Here is a 22,724-nt window from a genome sequence, read left to right as displayed (position 1 = left end):
CGGCCCACCGGGACAATTAGCAGATGTCACCAGTGGGCCTGACCCTCCCTGACCCATGCCTTTGTCCAGCAGGACCAGAGGAGACCAGGGGGGGACCATTTATGAAATGTGTGGTGAAGAGCATCAAACTTGTCAACCCACACCAAGCACTGGCTTACCCAGGGTCGAAGAAAGAGTCCTAAGTACTATTGCATCAACTTTATTCTATATTCTTGACATAATCTTGACTTAAAAAGTGAGTGTATTTACCTTACATTTTTACATGGCCTTCCATATTGCTAAAAATCGAATAAAACTGGTATCTGATCTAAATCTGACGGAGAGGGGTGAGAAGGAGGTGAGGATAAGGAGGGGGGAGGGCAAGAAGAAGACTGTGGAAGAGGCAGAGATTTTCTCGATTATACAGTATACTTTTGATCTTTAACCAGGCCCAGGTCTATCCTTTGTGTCTATTAGTAAAGCCTAAATAAAGATTGAACTTACCCATCAACATTGTGTCATGATAGACATCATGCATTGTGGTTAGATATCGTTAGCTATACCGATGGTAGAGCCTAGGCTACAGTGGGGGAAATAATGAACTAGTATCCATCCGTATCCCTCTCCTTTGGTGAAATGTATGTATCCTGACAGTCATGGTGTAATTGAGAATTGAATGGGCATACAGGGGGTACCCCATTCATAACTACCCCTCACCCCTCTCCTCCTTACCCCCCTTCGACCTGCCTCTCTCCACTCTATCTCACAGATGGGCTCCACTACCATAAGAGAGCGAAAAGGAGGAGAACCTACAAATATGTAATCTCCTTAACAACAGTTAAAAGCACTTCTAACCACACTCAGGGGTGCTCTTAGCATTCCACAGCAGTAGGATTCCTTTACGGTCTATCTGTCTGCCACACTTTTGGACACACGCCTATGGGGTATAATGGTGCCCTTCTGTCCTCATGGTAAAGCCGGAGGAAACTGCCAATAAATATCAGAATGGCATTATAGCATTGATTGTGGTAATAAATGTGTTTTAGACATGTTTAACCACACATTAGTGTGTGTGTATGTCGAACTGCTTTGCTTTATCTTGGCCAGGTCGCAATTGTAAATGAGAACGTGTTCTCAATTTGCCTACCTGGTTAAATAAAGGTTAAATAAATAAATAAAATAAAAAACCACACATTAGGAAGGGGTTTGTCTGTGGTCATAAATGTAAGCGTATGTGTTCAAACAAGAAATTGCTATTTCATTTATAGATGTGGGGTTTGACTAAAAAACATGTTTTACAACAGGCGTGGGCAATTCCAGTCCCCGAGGGCCTGATTGGTGTTACAGTTTTGCCCCAGCCCCAGCTAACACACCCGACTCCAATAATCACCTAATCACGATCTTCAGTTTAGAATGCAATTTGATTAATCACCTGTGTTTCTGTTCTACAATAATGCAGCACTCAGAGTGTTGTTTTTTATAAGGACCATCCTAGCAGAGAAAAGTCTAAGTGGGAACCTTGGGACGTTCACCTCTGACCCAATTTAAGTTGAAATGTAAAACGGGTTATGGTATGGTATGATTGATATAAGGGTTAAGGTTATGGTTAGGCAAGAGTTTGGGTTTAAGGTAGGGACTTCCCAAGGATTCCAATTAGCAACTACCCTCCGAGCAGTGCAAAACAATTTCATGGAACACTCACAGTAGTTTCTACTTAATTGTCACTGATATAGGATCATATTTCCCCTACCCCAATGCATGTATAATGTTCACATGCGAAAAGCTGAAACTGACTCCAGATCAGCGCTTGGCGTTTAGCGTCAGTTTACACCAAGACGTCTCGCGAGATGTGATATTTCATAGATTTGAAACATGGCGTCGGAAGGAGAAGCGGGCAGTGCTTCTGTTGTTGAACCAGATACTGGAGACTGGTAAGTCTCCATTAAAACAGGGAAAGGGCAGTCGTTTTGTTTGTTGTTTAAGTTTGATGCTAGACAACCAGATGAATATTGCTCAACAAGCTAGCCCGCTGACGTTAGCTAACTGAACTGAACTGAAGCTAGCTGGCTAGCAAGCTAACAACGTTAGCTGTCTCATTCAAATGCCCAACTAACTTGCAACAAACCAACTAAAGCATGAAAGAACAGGTTGATTTCCTTGTCGAATATTTGCTTCTAAATAAATCTCTAGCATGAATCCTGCAGAACCTAGCTAACTAGCAAACCAAGTGAAAATAGCTAGCTCAGGTCCGGGAGTTACGTGCGGCTTGCGGATGCTGAGCCAAGGCTGAACGTTCTTCAGCGCGGCTCTGCATATTTCTCTATTACTTTCGTTACTCACAAAAGTAAAGATGTTACTATAGTTCTGAATAACATTTGTCTGTGTGCACAAGCTGTCATTTATCCCAAATACGAAATTAACGAGTTTTGAACGCTTTATCCTAGTTGTCAGCATTGATTTGATTGGTATTTTATTAGGATCCCTAACGTTAATACTAGTTGTTGCGAAAGCCGCAGCTAGTCGTACTGTGGTCCACACAGAACATGACATAATACAGAACGTTAATAGACAAGAACAGTTCAAGGACATAACTACATACATAGCCTACATATCAATACATACACAAAATATCTAGGGCAAATATGGGACAGGTCTTGTGCTGTGAGGTGTTGCTTTATCTGTTAAAGAAAAACAACAGGTTTGCTGTTCATTTGAGCAATATGAGATGGGAGTGCCATGCAATAATGGCACTATATAATACTGTATGCTTTCTTGCATTTGTTTTGGATTTGGGGACTATGAAAAGACCCCTGGTGGCGTGTCTGGTGGGATATGTGTGTGTGTCAGCTGTGCATAAGTTGACTATGCAAATCATTTGGAATTTTCACATTGTTTCTTATAAAAAGTGATGCGGTCAGTTTCTCAACTCTTAGCCAAGAGACTGTCATGTATAGTATTTATATTAGCCCTCTGATTACAATGATGCGCCACTCTGTTCTGGGCCAGCTGCAACTTAACTAGGTCTTTCTTAGCACCACTTGACCACATGGCTAGACAATAATCAAGAGAAGACAAAACTAGAGCCTGGAGGACTTGCTTTGTGGAGTGTGGTGTCAAAAAAGGAGAACATCTCTTTATTACGGACAGACCTTTCCCCATCTTTACAACCATTCAATCTATGTTTTGACCTTGACAGTTTACAATCTAAGGTAACACCAAGTAATTTAGTCTCAACTTGTTCAACAGCCACACCATTCATTACCAGATTCAGCTAAGGTCTAGAGTTTAGGGAATTGTTTGTACCAAATACATAGCTGAAGCTAAGCTAATGTTCATGTTGATATGTTTGTTTACTTTCAGTGATACTGGATTTGGGGACCTGACGGGCAACATGGACACTGAGTCATCAAATGGCAAAGAGGCCATGGTATTACACCGCTTATACAGCAGTTCTCTGGGCATCCCTGTTCTCAGACAGTAGCTAACCCTTTCCCTGTGTTCTCCTCAGGACACGGGTGGTGAGGGTTTGGAGGCGGCTGACACCCAGACAGGTTCTGGGGACGAGGAAAGCGGCAGGCACCAGGGAGAGGTGGAGCTGCAGTGTGCTCTCTGTATGAAGTGGTTCACGGCCGACACCTTCAGCATTGACACCGCGTACGTCTGACTCACTGACTAACTCAATCTCTCTCTTATCATGGAGGCCTTTGGCCAACTGATTTTAAGACTAATAAGCTTGTTAGACCTTTTTAAATTGCTCCCTGTAGCTCGACTAACCAGGTACTGGCTGAGATGAACATATCAGGATCAAGTTTTTTTTTGATGAGTCTTTCTCCCTCTCTCTCTCCAGGACTTGTTTGCCTTTCATGACCAACTATGTGTTCCATTGTAACGTGTGTCATCACAGCGGCAACACCTACTTCCTCAGGAAACAAGCCAGTAGGTGTTCTCATTCAGCTGATACACTTCCGTGTGTGTGTGTGAGCTTGGGGATTATTGATGGTCTGTTATCGATTGATTGTACTGATTGAGTGTCGCTGTGTGTTCCAGACCTGAAGGAGATGTGTCTGACTGCCCTGGCTAACCTCACATGGAGGTCCAGGACTCAGGAAGAGCACCCCAAGACAATGTTCTCCAAAGACAAGGTCAGTCCTCTCAACAGTCCCTACATAATCCACTTTGAAAGCCAATGTGATCTTTTGAAAAGGCTTGATACTACATGTCACGCCAAGATACGACACAGTCTTTTGCGTATGTTTTTCCGTTCTTTACACCTGCTTAAAGACTCTGGATGTGTTTTGTTTGTGTTTTCCTGTCCTCCCCCTCTCTCCTTGCAGGACATCATCCCGTTCATTGATAAGTACTGGGAGTGTATGACCACCCGACAGAGACCTGGAAAGCTCACCTGGCCCAACAACATAGTCAAAACCATGGTGATTCTATGAGCAACCACCGACTTACACATATGCACCAAACTGCACACGTCACACCATGGAAAAAGTACCATGGATAAAGTAGCCGGACTTTCTCTTTTAGAATCATGTCTTTACTTGATTTGACTGTGTTTCAGAGTAAAGAGCGGGATGTGTTCCTGGTGAAGGAGCACCCAGACCCAGGCAGTAAGGACCCAGAGGAGGACTACCCCAAGTTTGGCCTGCTGGACCAGGTAGGAAAATATAATACAATACAACACAACACACACACACACACACACACTGTGAGGCTGACTATAGGTTGATTTTTCATCTCAGGATCTGGGCAACATTGGACCATCTTACGACAACCAGAAACAGACCACCGCTGCTCCCACTCCTGGAGGGCTCAACGGTAAGCTCAAAACATACCAACACACTCGCTAAACACATCGACACAAATTCGCACCAAACACACGACACGTGTCACACACAGTTTTTCATGGAATTAGTTATGAAAGTGTCACAGAGCATAATTCCACACTAAAGCCCTAAGGGGTGTTATAAATGCTCTGTACATGCTGTGTTGCGTTCCAGGTGGACCTTGTTTCTCAGGTGAATATGATGTGGTGGTTTGGTATCTACCGCTGAGCTCTGTGTTTTGTGCTTTCGCAACTTTCCGGGTAGAGGTTGCCATAGGCACAGATCTAGGATCAGCTTACCCTCCCCCATTCCTTAGCTAAACAATTAAGGGGCAAAATGCAATCTGACCTTAGATTAGCGTCAATGGGCAACTTCACCCTGCTCCAATGGAAACCTCATCCCTCACCTGCTCTGCGCTTATGCTTGGTTCCCTGAAGCTTTTACCCTTTTGAGCTGGCTTTTGATTAGTGGACTGATTGAATGATTTCATTTCCTCTGGCTTTCTGCTCCTGAGTTCCCGGGCTTCATCCCAATGCTCTGGAACAGCCTCGTCTTCCTTTCCGTACCCAGTGGTGAGTGGTAAAGGACAGACCAAAGGAGGCTGTTATTGTTGGGATGCAGCCGCGAAGTGGTGTGAAATAATCCCCTGGCTTCCTCTTGAGTGTCTGCTACTCTTCTTTCACCCTAATATGTGGTGTCCCTCCCTGCTCAATCCACGCTTGTGCCTCTTTGGTGACTTTTTGCTGAATGTGTGTGTGTTCTATATTGTAACTTGTGTATTTGTCGTGTGAAGGTGGTCTGGCCCCCGGCCCAGGGAAAGGTAGAGGAGCCAAGCGTAAGCACCAGCAGCAGCAACAGGAGGGATCCACAGCCGGATCAGCCAAGAGAACACGCAGGTACAACACAGACTGAAGCATATGTCCTTGGTGTTCTTATAGGTCTGAAGAGATATAGGATGTATTTTAATATGCAATCAATGTAACTCTCCTCTCTCTCTCTGTTATTCTCCTTCTCTTTCCCTCCACCTCATTTCTCTTTCTATCCCAAATACACACAATCCTGTTCTCTCTCATTCTTTCCTCTCTCCTTCCCCTCTGTAGTGACCCTCTGTTTTCGGCCCAGCGTCTACCCCCCCATGGTTACCCCCTGGAGCACCCCTTTAACAAAGATGGCTACCGCTACATCCTAGCAGAGCCGGACCCCCATGCCCCCGACCCAGAGAAACTAGAGCTGGACTGCTGGGCTGGGAAACCCATCCCCGGAGACCTCTACAGAGCCTGTCTCTACGAGAGAGTACTGCTAGCCCTGCACGACAGAGGTATACACACACACAGGAAATCCTACTGTAATGTAGTGGAGATGGGCTTCTTCTTATTAGCCTTAACCAGTAATGTCTTTCACCTTCTCTGAGAATATTGTCTGTGTGTGTGTGTGTGGGCATCTTTGTGCTTGTGTGTGTGTCTGTAATTTCAATTTTACGACACTGATACCGAGTGTGTGTGTGTATATACAGTTGAAATCGGAAGTTTACATACTTAGTTTGGAGTCATTAAAACTCGTTTTTCAACCACTCCACAAATTTACTTTGCATGACACAAGTAATTTTTCCAACAATCGTTTACAGACAGATTATTGAACTTATAATTCACTGAATCACAATTCCCGTGGGTCAGAAGTTTACAAACACTAAGTTGACTATGCCTTTAAACAGCTTGGAAAATTCCAGAAAATTACGTCATGGCTTTAGAAGCTTCTGATAGGCTAATTGACATAATTTGAGTCAATTGTAGGTGTACCTGTGGATGTATATCAAGGCCTACCTTCAAACTCAGTTCCTCTTTGCTTGCCATCATGTAAAGATCTAAAGAAATCAGCCAAGACCTCAGAAAAGATATTGTAGTCCTCCACAAGTCTGGTTCATCCTTGGGAGCAATTTCCAAATGCCTGAAGGTACCATGTTCATCTATACAAACAACAGTACACAAGTATAAACACCATGGGACCACGCAGCCGTCATACCGCTCAGGAAGGAGACCCGTTCTGTCTCCTAGAGATGAACGTACTTTGGTGCGAGAAGTGAAAATCAATCCCAGAACAACAGCAAAGGACCTTGTGAAGATGCTGGAGGAAACAGGTACAAAAGTATCCATATCCACAGTAAAATGAGTCCTATATCGACATAACCTGAAAGGCTGCTCAGCAAGGAAGAAGCCACTGCTCCAAAACCGCCATAAAAAAGCCAGACTACGGTTTGCAACTGCACATGGGGACAAAGATTGTACCTTTTGGAGAAATGTCCTCCTGTCTGATGAAAAAAAAATAGAACTGTTTGGCCGTAATGGCCATCGTCATGTCTGGAGGAAAAAGGGGGGAGGCTTGCAAGCCGAAGAACACCATCCCAACCGTGAAGCACGGGGGTGGCAGCATCATGTTGTGGGGGTGCTTTGCTGCAGGAGGGACTGGTGCACTTCACAAAATAGATGGCATCACGAGGCAGGAAAATTACGTGGATATATTGAAGCAACATCTCAAGACATCAGTCAGGAGGTTAAAGCTTGGTCGCAAATGGGTCTTCCAAATGGACAATGATCCCAAGCATACTTCCAAAGTTGTGGCAAAATGGCTTAAGGACAACAAAGTCAAGGTATTGGAGTGGCCATCACAAAGCCCTGACCTCAATCCTATAGAAAATATCTAGGTTCAACTGACAAAGCATGTGCGAGCAAGGAGGCCTACAAACCTGACTCAGTTACACCAGCTCTGTCAGGAGGATGGGCCAAAGTTCACCCGTATTGTGGGAAGCTTGTGGAAGGCTACCCAAAATGTTTGACCCAGGTTAAACAATTTACAGGCAATGCTACCAAATACCCATTGAGTGTATGTAAACTTCTGACCCACTGGGAATGTGATGAAAGAAATAAAAGCTGAAATAAATCATTCTCCCTACTATTATTCTGACATTTCACATTCTTAAAATAAAGTGGTGATCCTAACTGACCTAAGACAGGGAATTTTAACTGATTTAAATGTCAGGAATTGTGAAAAACGGAGTTTAAATGTATTTGGCTAAGGTGTATGTAAACTTCCGACTTCAACTGTACATGCATATGAAATATTGTTGAAACAATAGATTTTCAGGACAAAACCTTAAAATGTATGATCAAGGAAAACAAAACCTGTATGTGAATATTCTAAGTTATTATATTTCAGTAATCACTTTAATTTTGTTCAATATGGGAAAAATAATACATTTCCCAGAATGCATTGTTTAACCCTCAACTTAACCCTGAAGCCTTACATTTATTTTCCAATCAAATGCAATGGTTGGTGGAAATATAATTGGCTATTATTAAGTTTCAAAGAGCATATAGACATTTTTTATAGAGAAGTTATATATTCTTTGCTATCTGGAAGTGTGACCTGTCAGATTCAATTAATTTATTTAACTTCCGACTTCAACCGTATATGTATGTGTGTGTTTATGTGTATATATATTTATTATCTGTGTGTGTGTGTGTATATATATATGTGTGTATATATATATATATATATATATATAGCCTTTTTTTTTTGACTTAGTATTGATTCCATGTTTTTTTAAAGAATCTATTCTGGATTTGACAGTTTTCCATTTCTTTACATTGAATACTGCGTTGAGGATGAGCTTGCAAGTAAGCATTTCACGGTTCTTTTCACACCTGCTGTATTCTGTGCACATGACAAACGTTGATTTGAGTTGTCTGTATGCAGCCCCCCAGCTGAAGATCTCAGATGACCGTCTGACAGTGACGGGGGAGAAGGGTTACAGCATGGTCAGAGCCTCCCACGGTGTCAGGACAGGATCCTGGTACTTTGAGGTCTCCATCGATGAGATGCCCGCCGATACCGCAGCCCGACTGGGCTGGTCTCAGCCTCTAGGTAGATACTACAGAGACACACACTCGCACGCACTGAGAGACAGGTACAAACACCACAGCTACATCTAGTGGGTCTCGATACCACGCGTTAAAACATGTCCTGTCTCCCTGTGTGTGTGTGTGTGTTGTAGGTAACCTGCAGGCCCCTCTGGGATATGATAAGTTCAGCTACTCGTGGCGCAGTAAGAAAGGGACACGCTTCCACCAGTCTGTGGGGAAACACTACTCCTCAGGCTATGGACAGGGAGACACTCTGGGCTTCTTCGTAGAACTACCGGACGGCACTGAGACAGCCAAGGCACTGCCTGACACGTACAAAGACAAGGTCCTTTAAAAATATATATTTTTCAAATACCATAGTTGATTAATGAGTAACTGAGAATTAATAAAATATCCTAATTATGATTAGCAAATAGCAGACATCCACTCTCTGTTTTTATGAGACTTGACCGCTCATCACTTTGTGTTTTGTGTTCACTCAGGCGCTGATTAAGTTTAAGAGCTACCTGTACTTTGAGGAGAAGGACTATGTGGACAAGGCAGAGAAGAGCCTGAAGACTGTTACCCCCAGCAGGGTGAGGCTCCAGCATAGAACTAGAACCAATATCTCAGACATTCAAAGCAGTGGAACGCATAACTAGAACCAGTAGATCATTCAACGTAGTGGAACGCATAACTAGAACCAGTAGATAATTCAAAGCAGTGGAACGCATAACTAGAACCAGTAGATCATTCAACGTAGTGGAACGCATAACTAGAACCAGTAGATCATTCAAAGCAGTGGAACGCATAACTAGAACCAGTAGATCATTGAAAGCAGTGGAACGCATAACTAGAACCAGTAGATCATTCAAAGCAGTGGAACGCATAACTAGAACCAGTAGATCATTCAAAGCAGTGGAACGCATAACTAGAACCAGTAGATCATTCAAAGCAGTGGAACGCATAACTAGAACCAGTAGATCATTCAAAGCAGTGGAACGCATAACTAGAACCAGTAGATCATTCAAAGCAGTGGAACGCATAACTAGAACCAGTAGATCATTCAAAGCAGTGGAACGCATAACTAGAACCAGTAGATCATTCAAAGCAGTGGAACGCATAACTAGAACCAGTAGATCATTCAAAGCAGTGGAACGCATAACTAGAACCAGTAGATCATTCAAAGCAGTGGAACGCATAACTAGAACCAGTAGATCATTCAAAGCAGTGGAACGCATAACTAGAACCAGTAGATCATTCAAAGCAGTGGAACGCATAACTAGAACCAGTAGATCATTCAAAGCAGTGGAACGCATAACTAGAACCAGTAGATCATTCAAAGCAGTGGAACGCATAACTAGAACCAGTAGATCATTCAAAGCAGTGGAACGCATAACTAGAACCAGTAGATCATTCAAAGCAGTGGAACGCATAACTAGAACCAGTAGATCATTCAAAGCAGTGGAACGCATAACTAGAACCAGTAGATCATTCAAAGCAGTGGAACGCATAACTAGAACCAGTAGATCATTCAAAGCAGTGGAACGCATAACTAGAACCAGTAGATCATTCAAAGCAGTGGAACGCATAACTAGAACCAGTAGATCATTCAAAGCAGTGGAACGCATAACTAGAACCAGTAGATCATTCAAAGCAGTGGAACGCATAACTAGAACCAGTAGATCATTCAAAGCAGTGGAACGCATAACTAGAACCAGTAGATCATTCAAAGCAGTGGAACGCATAACTAGAACCAGTAGATCATTCAAAGCAGTGGAACGCATAACTAGAGCCAGTAGATCATTCAAAGCAGTGGAACGCATAACTAGAACCAGTAGATCATTCAAAGCAGTGGAACGCATAACTAGAACCAGTAGATCATTCAAAGCAGTGGAACGCATAACTAGAACCAGTAGATCATTCAAAGCAGTGGAACGCATAACTAGAACCAGTAGATCATTCAAAGCAGTGGAACGCATAACTAGAACCAGTAGATCATTCAAAGCAGTGGAACGCATAACTAGAACCAGTAGATCATTCAAAGCAGTGGAACGCATAACTAGAACCAGTAGATCATTCAAAGCAGTGGAACGCATAACTAGAACCAGTAGATCATTCAAAGCAGTGGAACGCATAACTAGAACCAGTAGATCATTCAAAGCAGTGGAACGCATAACTAGAACCAGTTGATCATTCAAAGCAGTGGAACGCATAACTAGAACCAGTTGATCATTCAAACCAGTGGAACGCATAACTAGAACCAGTTGATCATTCAAAGCAGTGGAACGCATAACTAGAACCAGTAGATCATTCAAAGCAGTGGAACGCATAACTAGAACCAGTAGATCATTCAAAGCAGTGGAACGCATAACTAGAACCAGTAGATCATTCAAAGCAGTGGAACGCATAACTAGAACCAGTAGATCATTCAAAGCAGTGGAACGCATAACTAGAACCAGTAGATCATTCAAAGCAGTGGAACGCATAACTAGAACCAGTAGATCATTCAAAGCAGTGGAACGCATAACTAGAACCAGTAGATCATTCAAAGCAGTGGAACGCATAACTAGAACCAGTAGATCATTCAAAGCAGTGGAACGCATAACTAGAACCAGTAGATCATTCAAAGCAGTGGAACGCATAACTAGAACCAGTAGATCATTCAAAGCAGTGGAACGCATAACTAGAACCAGTAGATCATTCAAAGCAGTGGAACGCATAACTAGAACCAGTAGATCATTCAAAGCAGTGGAACGCATAACTAGAACCAGTAGATCATTCAAAGCAGTGGAACGCATAACTAGAACCAGTAGATCATTCAAAGCAGTGGAACGCATAACTAGAACCAGTAGATCATTCAAAGCAGTGGAACGCATAACTAGAACCAGTAGATCATTCAAAGCAGTGGAACGCATAACTAGAACCAGTAGATCATTCAAAGCAGTGGAACGCATAACTAGAACCAGTTGATCATTCAAAGCAGTGGAACGCATAACTAGAACCAGTTGATCATTCAAACCAGTGGAACGCATAACTAGAACCAGTTGATCATTCAAACCAGTGGAACGCATAACTAGAACCAGTTGATCATTCAAACCAGTGGAACGCATAACTAGAACCAGTTGATCATTCAAACCAGTGGAACGCATAACTAGAACCAGTTGATCATTCAAACCAGTGGAACGCATAACTAGAACCAGTTGATCATTCAAACCAGTGGAACGCATAACTAGAACCAGTAGATCATTCAAAGCAGTGGAACGCATAACTAGAACCAGTAGATCATTCAAAGCAGTGGAACGCATAACTAGAACCAGTAGATCATTCAAAGCAGTGGAACGCATAACTAGAACCAGTAGATCATTCAAAGCAGTGGAACGCATAACTAGAACCAGTAGATCATTCAAAGCAGTGGAACGCATAACTAGAACCAGTAGATCATTCAAAGCAGTGGAACGCATAACTAGAACCAGTAGATCATTCAAAGCAGTGGAACGCATAACTAGAACCAGTAGATCATTCAAAGCAGTGGAACGCATAACTAGAACCAGTAGATCATTCAAAGCAGTGGAACGCATAACTAGAACCAGTAGATCATTCAAAGCAGTGGAACGCATAACTAGAACCAGTAGATCATTCAAAGCAGTGGAACGCATAACTAGAACCAGTAGATCATTCAAAGCAGTGGAACGCATAACTAGAACCAGTAGATCATTCAAAGCAGTGGAACGCATAACTAGAACCAGTAGATCATTCAAAGCAGTGGAACGCATAACTAGAACCAGTAGATCATTCAAAGCAGTGGAACGCATAACTAGAACCAGTAGATCATTCAAAGCAGTGGAACGCATAACTAGAACCAGTAGATCATTCAAAGCAGTGGAACGCATAACTAGAACCAGTAGATCATTCAAAGCAGTGGAACGCATAACTAGAACCAGTAGATCATTCAAAGCAGTGGAACGCATAACTAGAACCAGTAGATCATTCAAAGCAGTGGAACGCATAACTAGAACCAGTAGATCATTCAAAGCAGTGGAACGCATAACTAGAACCAGTAGATCATTCAAAGCAGTGGAACGCATAACTAGAACCAGTAGATCATTCAAAGCAGTGGAACGCATAACTAGAACCAGTAGATCATTCAAAGCAGTGGAACGCATAACTAGAACCAGTAGATCATTCAAAGCAGTGGAACGCATAACTAGAACCAGTTGATCATTCAAAGCAGTGGAACGCATAACTAGAACCAGTTGATCATTCAAACCAGTGGAACGCATAACTAGAACCAGTTGATCATTCAAACCAGTGGAACGCATAACTAGAACCAGTAGATCATTCAAAGCAGTGGAACGCATAACTAGAACCAGTAGATCATTCAAAGCAGTGGAACGCATAACTAGAACCAGTAGATCATTCAAAGCAGTGGAACGCATAACTAGAACCAGTAGATCATTCAAAGCAGTGGAACGCATAACTAGAACCAGTAGATCATTCAAAGCAGTGGAACGCATAACTAGAACCAGTAGATCATTCAAAGCAGTGGAACGCATAACTAGAACCAGTAGATCATTCAAAGCAGTGGAACGCATAACTAGAACCAGTAGATCATTCAAAGCAGTGGAACGCATAACTAGAACCAGTAGATCATTCAAAGCAGTGGAACGCATAACTAGAACCAGTAGATCATTCAAAGCAGTGGAACGCATAACTAGAACCAGTAGATCATTCAAAGCAGTGGAACGCATAACTAGAACCAGTAGATCATTCAAAGCAGTGGAACGCATAACTAGAACCAGTAGATCATTCAAAGCAGTGGAACGCATAACTAGAACCAGTAGATCATTCAAAGCAGTGGAACGCATAACTAGAACCAGTAGATCATTCAAAGCAGTGGAACGCATAACTAGAACCAGTAGATCATTCAAAGCAGTGGAACGCATAACTAGAACCAGTAGATCATTCAAAGCAGTGGAACGCATAACTAGAACCAGTAGATCATTCAAAGCAGTGGAACGCATAACTAGAACCAGTAGATCATTCAAAGCAGTGGAACGCATAACTAGAACCAGTAGATCATTCAAAGCAGTGGAACGCATAACTAGAACCAGTAGATCATTCAAAGCAGTGGAACGCATAACTAGAACCAGTAGATCATTCAAAGCAGTGGAACGCATAACTAGAACCAGTAGATCATTCAAAGCAGTGGAACGCATAACTAGAACCAGTAGATCATTCAAAGCAGTGGAACGCATAACTAGAACCAGTAGATCATTCAAAGCAGTGGAACGCATAACTAGAACCAGTAGATCATTCAAAGCAGTGGAACGCATAACTAGAACCAGTAGATCATTCAAAGCAGTGGAACGCATAACTAGAACCAGTAGATCATTCAAAGCAGTGGAACGCATAACTAGAACCAGTAGATCATTCAAAGCAGTGGAACGCATAACTAGAACCAGTAGATCATTCAAAGCAGTGGAACGCATAACTAGAACCAGTAGATCATTCAAAGCAGTGGAACGCATAACTAGAACCAGTAGATCATTCAAAGCAGTGGAACGCATAACTAGAACCAGTAGATCATTCAAAGCAGTGGAACGCATAACTAGAACCAGTAGATCATTCAAAGCAGTGGAACGCATAACTAGAACCAGTAGATCATTCAAAGCAGTGGAACGCATAACTAGAACCAGTAGATCATTCAAAGCAGTGGAACGCATAACTAGAACCAGTAGATCATTCAAAGCAGTGGAACGCATAACTAGAACCAGTAGATCATTCAAAGCAGTGGAACGCATAACTAGAACCAGTAGATCATTCAAAGCAGTGGAACGCATAACTAGAACCAGTAGATCATTCAAAGCAGTGGAACGCATAACTAGAACCAGTAGATCATTCAAAGCAGTGGAACGCATAACTAGAACCAGTAGATCATTCAAAGCAGTGGAACGCATAACTAGAACCAGTAGATCATTCAAAGCAGTGGAACGCATAACTAGAACCAGTAGATCATTCAAAGCAGTGGAACGCATAACTAGAACCAGTAGATCATTCAAAGCAGTGGAACGCATAACTAGAACCAGTAGATCATTCAAAGCAGTGGAACGCATAACTAGAACCAGTAGATCATTCAAAGCAGTGGAACGCATAACTAGAACCAGTAGATCATTCAAAGCAGTGGAACGCATAACTAGAACCAGTAGATCATTCAAAGCAGTGGAACGCATAACTAGAACCAGTAGATCATTCAAAGCAGTGGAACGCATAACTAGAACCAGTAGATCATTCAAAGCAGTGGAACGCATAACTAGAACCAGTAGATCATTCAAAGCAGTGGAACGCATAACTAGAACCAGTAGATCATTCAAAGCAGTGGAACGCATAACTAGAACCAGTAGATCATTCAAAGCAGTGGAACGCATAACTAGAACCAGTAGATCATTCAAAGCAGTGGAACGCATAACTAGAACCAGTAGATCATTCAAAGCAGTGGAACGCATAACTAGAACCAGTAGATCATTCAAAGCAGTGGAACGCATAACTAGAACCAGTAGATCATTCAAAGCAGTGGAACGCATAACTAGAACCAGTAGATCATTCAAAGCAGTGGAACGCATAACTAGAACCAGTAGATCATTCAAAGCAGTGGAACGCATAACTAGAACCAGTAGATCATTCAAAGCAGTGGAACGCATAACTAGAACCAGTAGATCATTCAAAGCAGTGGAACGCATAACTAGAACCAGTAGATCATTCAAAGCAGTGGAACGCATAACTAGAACCAGTAGATCATTCAAAGCAGTGGAACGCATAACTAGAACCAGTAGATCATTCAAAGCAGTGGAACGCATAACTAGAACCAGTAGATCATTCAAAGCAGTGGAACGCATAACTAGAACCAGTAGATCATTCAAAGCAGTGGAACGCATAACTAGAACCAGTAGATCATTCAAAGCAGTGGAACGCATAACTAGAACCAGTAGATCATTCAAAGCAGTGGAACGCATAACTAGAACCAGTAGATCATTCAAAGCAGTGGAACGCATAACTAGAACCAGTAGATCATTCAAAGCAGTGGAACGCATAACTAGAACCAGTAGATCATTCAAAGCAGTGGAACGCATAACTAGAACCAGTAGATCATTCAAAGCAGTGGAACGCATAACTAGAACCAGTAGATCATTCAAAGCAGTGGAACGCATAACTAGAACCAGTAGATCATTCAAAGCAGTGGAACGCATAACTAGAACCAGTAGATCATTCAAAGCAGTGGAACGCATAACTAGAACCAGTAGATCATTCAAAGCAGTGGAACGCATAACTAGAACCAGTAGATCATTCAAAGCAGTGGAACGCATAACTAGAACCAGTAGATCATTCAAAGCAGTGGAACGCATAACTAGAACCAGTAGATCATTCAAAGCAGTGGAACGCATAACTAGAACCAGTAGATCATTCAAAGCAGTGGAACGCATAACTAGAACCAGTAGATCATTCAAAGCAGTGGAACGCATAACTAGAACCAGTAGATCATTCAAAGCAGTGGAACGCATAACTAGAACCAGTAGATCATTCAAAGCAGTGGAACGCATAACTAGAACCAGTAGATCATTCAAAGCAGTGGAACGCATAACTAGAACCAGTAGATCATTCAAAGCAGTGGAACGCATAACTAGAACCAGTAGATCATTCAAAGCAGTGGAACGCATAACTAGAACCAGTAGATCATTCAAAGCAGTGGAACGCATAACTAGAACCAGTAGATCATTCAAAGCAGTGGAACGCATAACTAGAACCAGTAGATCATTCAAAGCAGTGGAACGCATAACTAGAACCAGTAGATCATTCAAAGCAGTGGAACGCATAACTAGAACCAGTAGATCATTCAAAGCAGTGGAACGCATAACTAGAACCAGTAGATCATTCAAAGCAGTGGAACGCATAACTAGAACCAGTAGATCATTCAAAGCAGTGGAACGCATAACTAGAACCAGTAGATCATTCAAAGCAGTGGAACGCATAACTAGAACCAGTAGATCATTCAAAGCAGTGGAACGCATAACTAGAACCAGTAGATCATTCAAAGCAGTGGAACGCATAACTAGAACCAGTAGATCATTCAAAGCAGTGGAACGCATAACTAGAACCAGTAGATCATTCAAAGCAGTGGAACGCATAACTAGAACCAGTAGATCATTCAAAGCAGTGGAACGCATAACTAGAACCAGTAGATCATTCAAAGCAGTGGAACGCATAACTAGAACCAGTAGATCATTCAAAGCAGTGGAACGCATAACTAGAACCAGTAGATCATTCAAAGCAGTGGAACGCATAACTAGAACCAGTAGATCATTCAAAGCAGTGGAACGCATAACTAGAACCAGTAGATCATTCAAAGCAGTGGAACGCATAACTAGAACCAGTAGATCATTCAAAGCAGTGGAACGCATAACTAGAACCAGTAGATCATTCAAAGCAGTGGAACGCATAACTAGAACCAGTAGATCATTCAAAGCAGTGGAACGCATAACTAGAACCAGTAGATCATTCAAAGCAGTGGAACGCATAACTAGAACCAGTAGATCATTCAAAGCAGTGGAACGCATAACTAGAACCAGTAGATCATTCAAAGCAGTGGAACGCATAACTAGAACCAGTAGATCATTCAAAGCAGTGGAACGCATAACTAGAACCAGTAGATCATTCAAAGCAGTGGAACGCATAACTAGAACCAGTAGATCATTCAAAGCAGTGGAACGCATAACTAGAACCAGTAGATCATTCAAAGCAGTGGAACGCATAACTAGAACCAGTAGATCATTCAAAGCAGTGCAACGCATAACTAGAACCAGTAGATCATTCAAAGCAGTGCAACGCATAACTAGAACCAGTAGATCATTCAAAGCAGTGGAACGCATAACTAGAACCAGTAGATCATTCAAAGCAGTGGAACGCATAACTAGAACCAGTAGATCATTCAAAGCAGTGGAACGCATAACTAGAACCAGTAGATCATTCAAAGCAGTGGAACGCATAACTAGAACCAGTAGATCATTCAAAGCAGTGGAACGCATAACTAGAACCAGTAGATCATTCAAAGCAGTGGAACGCATAACTAGAACCAGTAGATCATTCAAAGCAGTGGAACGCATAACTAGAACCAGTAGATCATTCAAAGCAGTGGAACACAACTAGAACCAGTAGATCATTCAAAGCAGTGGAACACAACTAGAACCAGTAGATCATTCAAAGCAGTGGCAACCATAGACCATATTGGATGTACCATTTGGAATGTTGATGAATTTGGATAATCTCAATCTATTTTTGTCAATATCAAACGTTTGTTGACAGTAGGTATAGGAATCGGCTTTTCCATTTGTTGAAATCTCTGTTCTTCCCTCTTTCTAGATGCTGTTCTATAAGAATGGGGTGAACCAGGGTCAGGCCTATGAGAACCTGTTTGAGGGGCTTTACTTCCCTGCCATCTCTCTCTACAGGGGCTGCACGGTTAGTGCTGTGTGTGTGTCTGTTCTATTTTCTCTCTATCTCCATCTGCAGCAGCCTTAAAGTATGGGTCGTGACCCACGGACCTGTTAATGGTGGGTCGTGACGTGTCAGAGTCAATTTATAATTATTTCATTAATTACCGAAATTGATTTGGCAAATTGAATTTGCTCTCTCTGTTCAGTGCGCGCTCTGCTTAGCAGCGGTCTCTGCTCAGTTTGGCAGCTGCGGAAGTGTGAGAGGGAGATGCCCATGTGCTTCGCGGTTTACCAGAACTTTTTTCTGCAGTTTTCTTTAAGATCACTCGGCGACCCACACGCTGCAGCGCTGTCGTTCAAGTCACTGTCTTGTTATTCCCACTCGCCATCACTCACCGCTGTCATCAAATGGACTCATGCTAGCCACAAGTTCTGACTGAGCTCAATTCATACAAACTTATAACGAGGAGCGTCCACAATGTGTTTTGTGCGGGGAAGCGCGTAGTAATGAGTCTCTCATAACGAACAAATTAATAAAATGACACGTCCTGACCAAACATCCAGAGCATGATGGTAAACCCAGGGAGTTCTTTCAGAACAGGGCAGAATGCTTCAGGAAACAGTGCTTCAAACATGAAAAAGTAAGTCAGCTAGCAAGGCATTGTTGTCATTTTATAACAGGTGATGATAAGCAGAAATAAGGGCATACTAACTGTCATAGTAGATGTGAGTTTCTCTTTCAAACAATCCCCTGGCCTTGTACACAGCTAATAGCTAACATTCGCCAAAGCAAGCTAGCTACCCTAGTAACAGTACAGATGAAGATGAAAAATGATCAGGCCTACTGTACATCTTACTCATACCTATGCGAGTCAGGGTTCTCAACTCTGACATACTTATAAAACAAGTACAGAAACCGTTTCAAGGCTGAGCATGACCTCAGTGTTACACTGTCAAAAACAGAGCCCAGAATAGACATGCTCTCATTAGGACTGTGTGTTTTCTGGTCTACATCTGTGTGATGTGATCAATCAGTTTATTCCAGTTCAGAATAAAAAATATGTATTGTATTTTAACAGCAACAGTTCCAACATAGACAGATATGTACGAGTGTTTTTTAATGGTGGAAAATAAACATGAATATATATTTATATGGATATTTAATTCCATTATTATTTGTTTTTGTCTCTATTGCATTTGTTTCAGGCATAAGGGCAATGAAATGTACCGATATTTATGTATAGTTGCATAGTTGACATCCTCCGATGTCAACAACTACAGACCAGTATCCCTTCTTTTTTTTCTCTCCAAAACTCTTGAACGTGCCGTCCTTGGCCAGCTCTCCTGCTATCTCTCTCAGAATGACCTTCTTGATCCAAATCAGTCAGGTTTCAAGACTAGTCATTCAACTGAGACTGCTCTTCTCTGTGTCACGGAGGCGCTCCGCACTGCTAAAGCTAACTCTCTCTCCTCTGCTCTCATCCTTCTAGACCTATCGGCTGCCTTTGATACTGTGAACCATCAGATCCTCCTCTCCACCCTCTCCGAGCTGGGCATCTCCGGCGCGGCCCACGCTTGGATTGCGTCCTACCTGACAGGTCGCTCCTACCAGGTGGCGTGGCGAGAATCTGTCTCCGCACCACGTGCTCTCACCACTGGTGTCCCCCAGGGCTCTGTTCTAGGCCCTCTCCTATTCTCGCTATACACCAAGTCACTTGGCTCTGTCATATCCTCACATGGTCTCTCCTATCATTGCTATGCAGACGACACACAATTAATCTTCTCCTTTCCCCCCTCTGATAACCAGGTGGTGAATCGCATCTCTGCATGTCTGGCAGACATATCAGTGTGGATGACGGATCACCACCTCAAGCTGAACCTCGGCAAGACGGAGCTGCTCTTCCTCCCGGGGAAGGACTGCCCGTTCCATGATCTCGCCATCACGGTTGACAACTCCATTGTGTCCTCCTCCCAGAGTGCTAAGAACCTTGGCGTGATCCTGGACAACACCCTGTCGTTCTCAACTAACATCAAGGCGGTGACCCGTTCCTGTAGGTTCATGCTCTACAACATTCGCAGAGTACGACCCTGCCTCACGCAGGAAGCGGCGCAGGTCCTAATCCAGGCACTTGTCATCTCCCGTCTGGATTACTGCAACTCGCTGTTGGCTGGGCTCCCTGCCTGTGCCATTAAACCCCTACAACTCATCCAGAACGCCGCAGCCCGTCTGGTGTTCAACTTTCCCAAGTTCTCTCACGTCACCCCGCTCCTCCGCTCTCTCCACTGGCTTCCAGTTGAAGCTCGCATCCGCTACAAGACCATGGTGCTTGCCTACGGAGCTGTGAGGGGAACGGCACCTCCGTACCTTCAGGCTCTGATCAGGCCCTACACCCAAACAAGGGCACTGCGTTCATCCACCTCTGGCCTGCTCGCCTCCCTACCTCTGAGGAAGTACAGTTCCCGCTCAGCCCAGTCAAAACTGTTCGCTGCTCTGGCACCCCAATGGTGGAACAAACTCCCTCACGACGCCAGGTCAGCGGAGTCAATCACCACCTTCCGGAGACACCTGAAACCCCACCTCTTTAAGGAATACCTAGGATAGGATAAAGTAAACCTTCAACCCCCCCCCCCTTAAAAGAGTTAGATGCACTATTGTAAAGTGGTTGTTCCACTGGATATCATAAGGTGAATGCACCAATTTGTAAGTCGCTCTGGATAAGAGCGTCTGCTAAATGACTTAAATGTAAATGTAATGTAAATGTAATATTTTCCTAAGCTTGGGTCCCAGGAAAAACCGAATTTCTAATTTGCGTCCCAGGCTGAAAAAATTTAAGAACCCCTGCCCTACAGCACTGTAAATAATTCAATGCCCCAAAGTTTTGTGCTCTGATATAGCCCAGTATCTACTTCCCATTTCCATTTGAATTACATTATGTTGATCGTCCCTCCTTTCTCCCAGGTGTCCGTTAACTTTGGACCACATTTCAAACACCCTCCAAAGGACCTCAAGTACCAGCCAGTGAGTACACACACATGCATGCTTTTTTTATTTGATTAGTCAAGCAATAGAGATACAGTACTTGGGAGTTTTGACGTCACTTGAGGTTGTAGATGGGATTAATTGGTGTCCCGTTTGTGTGTCTCCCCAGATGAGTGACATGGGTTGGGGAGCGGTGATCGAACACACGTTGGCTGACATGCTGTACCACGTAGAGACAGACGTGGACGGACGGCGTAGCCCGCCCTGGGAAGGATGAACACACGCGCACACCAGAGCTCAACACACAGACGGCCAGTTGAGTGTTCGGACAAAGGCACGGAGGAGTCCATTCCGGCAGATATAGGTGGGTTGATGTCGACCTGAACACCGACACACTGTACTCTCTTTGTACTCTCTCACTGTACTCTCTAAACATTACCTTCATTGGTAACTTTTGAATAAATCCTAATGGAAAAGATGTGTGTGTGATCTAAAATAGGGAGACTTTGATGTCAGTTGACAGTGATTTTTACGTGTGTCTGAACATAACACTCTTAGCTTATGAAGCACTTCCAAGTGTTTCAGCATTGTAAATTCATGTACTAGTATGCAAAAACAGTTAAAGGGAAGTGTAAAAAAAAAAATACTTCATATTCATCATCTCCAGCATCACCCCAACGTCAACATATGTGAAAATGGCGCGTTTCTGTTTTTGTAGTAAAAAAGATAGAGAACGTAAGTGTTTCCAATGACATCATCGGTGTGCATCATGTGATTTTAACCAATTACGAGTAGGCATTGCCTACTAATTGGAAATACAGTTTCCTCTTTTACTACAAAACATAGAAACGCGCCATTTTCACATATGTTGGAGTGGAGATGATGAATAAATTGTGAAATTTCCCTCAAAAGGAAGGAACAAATCTGTACATTGTTTTGACCCAACTAAGCTTCAATTTCATTATCCAATTTAATATATCTAACGTTTGTCAGCACCCCAGGTAGTCTTATTGACAGACGTTCTCTCTTCAAATGAACAGATTCAGTTGCCTATGTTCTGTTATTTGTCATAATACACTATATATACACAAAAGTATGTGGACACCCCTTCGAACTAGTGGATTTGGCTGCTTCAGCCACACAGGTGTATAAAATCGAGCACACAGCCATGCAATCTCCATAGACAAACATTGGCAGTAGAATGGCTTTACTAAAGAAATCAGTGACTTTCAACGTGGCACCGTGCCACCTTTCCAACAAGTCAGTTTGTCAAATTTCTGCCCTGCTAGAGCTGACCCGGTCAACTGTAAGGGCTGTTATTGGAAGGTGGAAATGTCTAGGAGCGTTGAGCAATAACGAAGTATGAGGCTCAGCTGCGAAGTGGTAGGCCACACAAGCTCACAGAATGGGACCACGAGGGCTGAAGGGCGTAGTGCGTTATCTGTCATTGGTTGCAACACTCACTACCGCGTTCCAAACTGGCTCTGGAAGCAACGTCAGCACAAGAACTGTTCGTCGGGATCGTCATGAAATGGGTCTCCATGGCCGA

At 43.0% G+C, this 22,724-nt stretch overlaps 1 protein-coding gene across 2 annotated transcripts; it reads left to right on the top strand.

Moving 5' to 3' along the window:
- Positions 1-1,782: 1,782 nt before the first annotated feature.
- On the top strand, positions 1,783-21,651 carry ash2l (ash2 like, histone lysine methyltransferase complex subunit). Of its 2 annotated transcripts, XM_071363481.1 has the most exons (17): positions 1,783-1,910; positions 3,340-3,406; positions 3,488-3,633; positions 3,827-3,915; positions 4,027-4,121; positions 4,314-4,409; positions 4,547-4,642; positions 4,728-4,803; positions 4,986-5,003; positions 5,605-5,707; positions 5,912-6,129; positions 8,562-8,729; positions 8,860-9,053; positions 9,211-9,303; positions 18,122-18,220; positions 21,155-21,214; positions 21,345-21,651. In XM_071363481.1, exons 1-17 carry the CDS (start codon positions 1,852-1,854, stop codon positions 21,450-21,452), a joined length of 1,785 nt encoding a protein of 594 aa, XP_071219582.1. In that variant the 5' UTR covers positions 1,783-1,851; the 3' UTR covers positions 21,453-21,651. The 2 variants fall into 2 exon arrangements, with proteins under 2 accessions (XP_071219582.1, XP_071219583.1); XM_071363482.1 differs by lacking the exon at positions 4,986-5,003.
- The last annotated feature ends 1,073 nt before the right edge of the window (positions 21,652-22,724 follow it).

The sequence above is a fragment of the Salvelinus alpinus genome, chromosome 24 (genome assembly GCF_045679555.1).
Source record: "Salvelinus alpinus chromosome 24, SLU_Salpinus.1, whole genome shotgun sequence".
NCBI classification, from domain to species: Eukaryota; Metazoa; Chordata; class Actinopteri; order Salmoniformes; family Salmonidae; genus Salvelinus; species Salvelinus alpinus.
Note: the sequence above shows the minus strand (reverse complement) of the source record. Positions and strands in the feature narration are given on the sequence as shown.

Bases quoted from the DNA above. Each gene is read 5' to 3' on its own strand.
- ash2l (XM_071363481.1), top strand. From the start codon at position 1,852: ATGGCGTCGGAAGGAGAAGCGGGCAGTGCTTCTGTTGTTGAACCAGAT. The intron at 1,911-3,339 runs GTAAGTCTCCAT...GTTTACTTTCAG, and splicing joins GAACCAGATACTGGAGACTG to TGATACTGGATTTGGGGACC. The intron at 4,643-4,727 runs GTAGGAAAATAT...TTTTCATCTCAG, and splicing joins AGTTTGGCCTGCTGGACCAG to GATCTGGGCAACATTGGACC.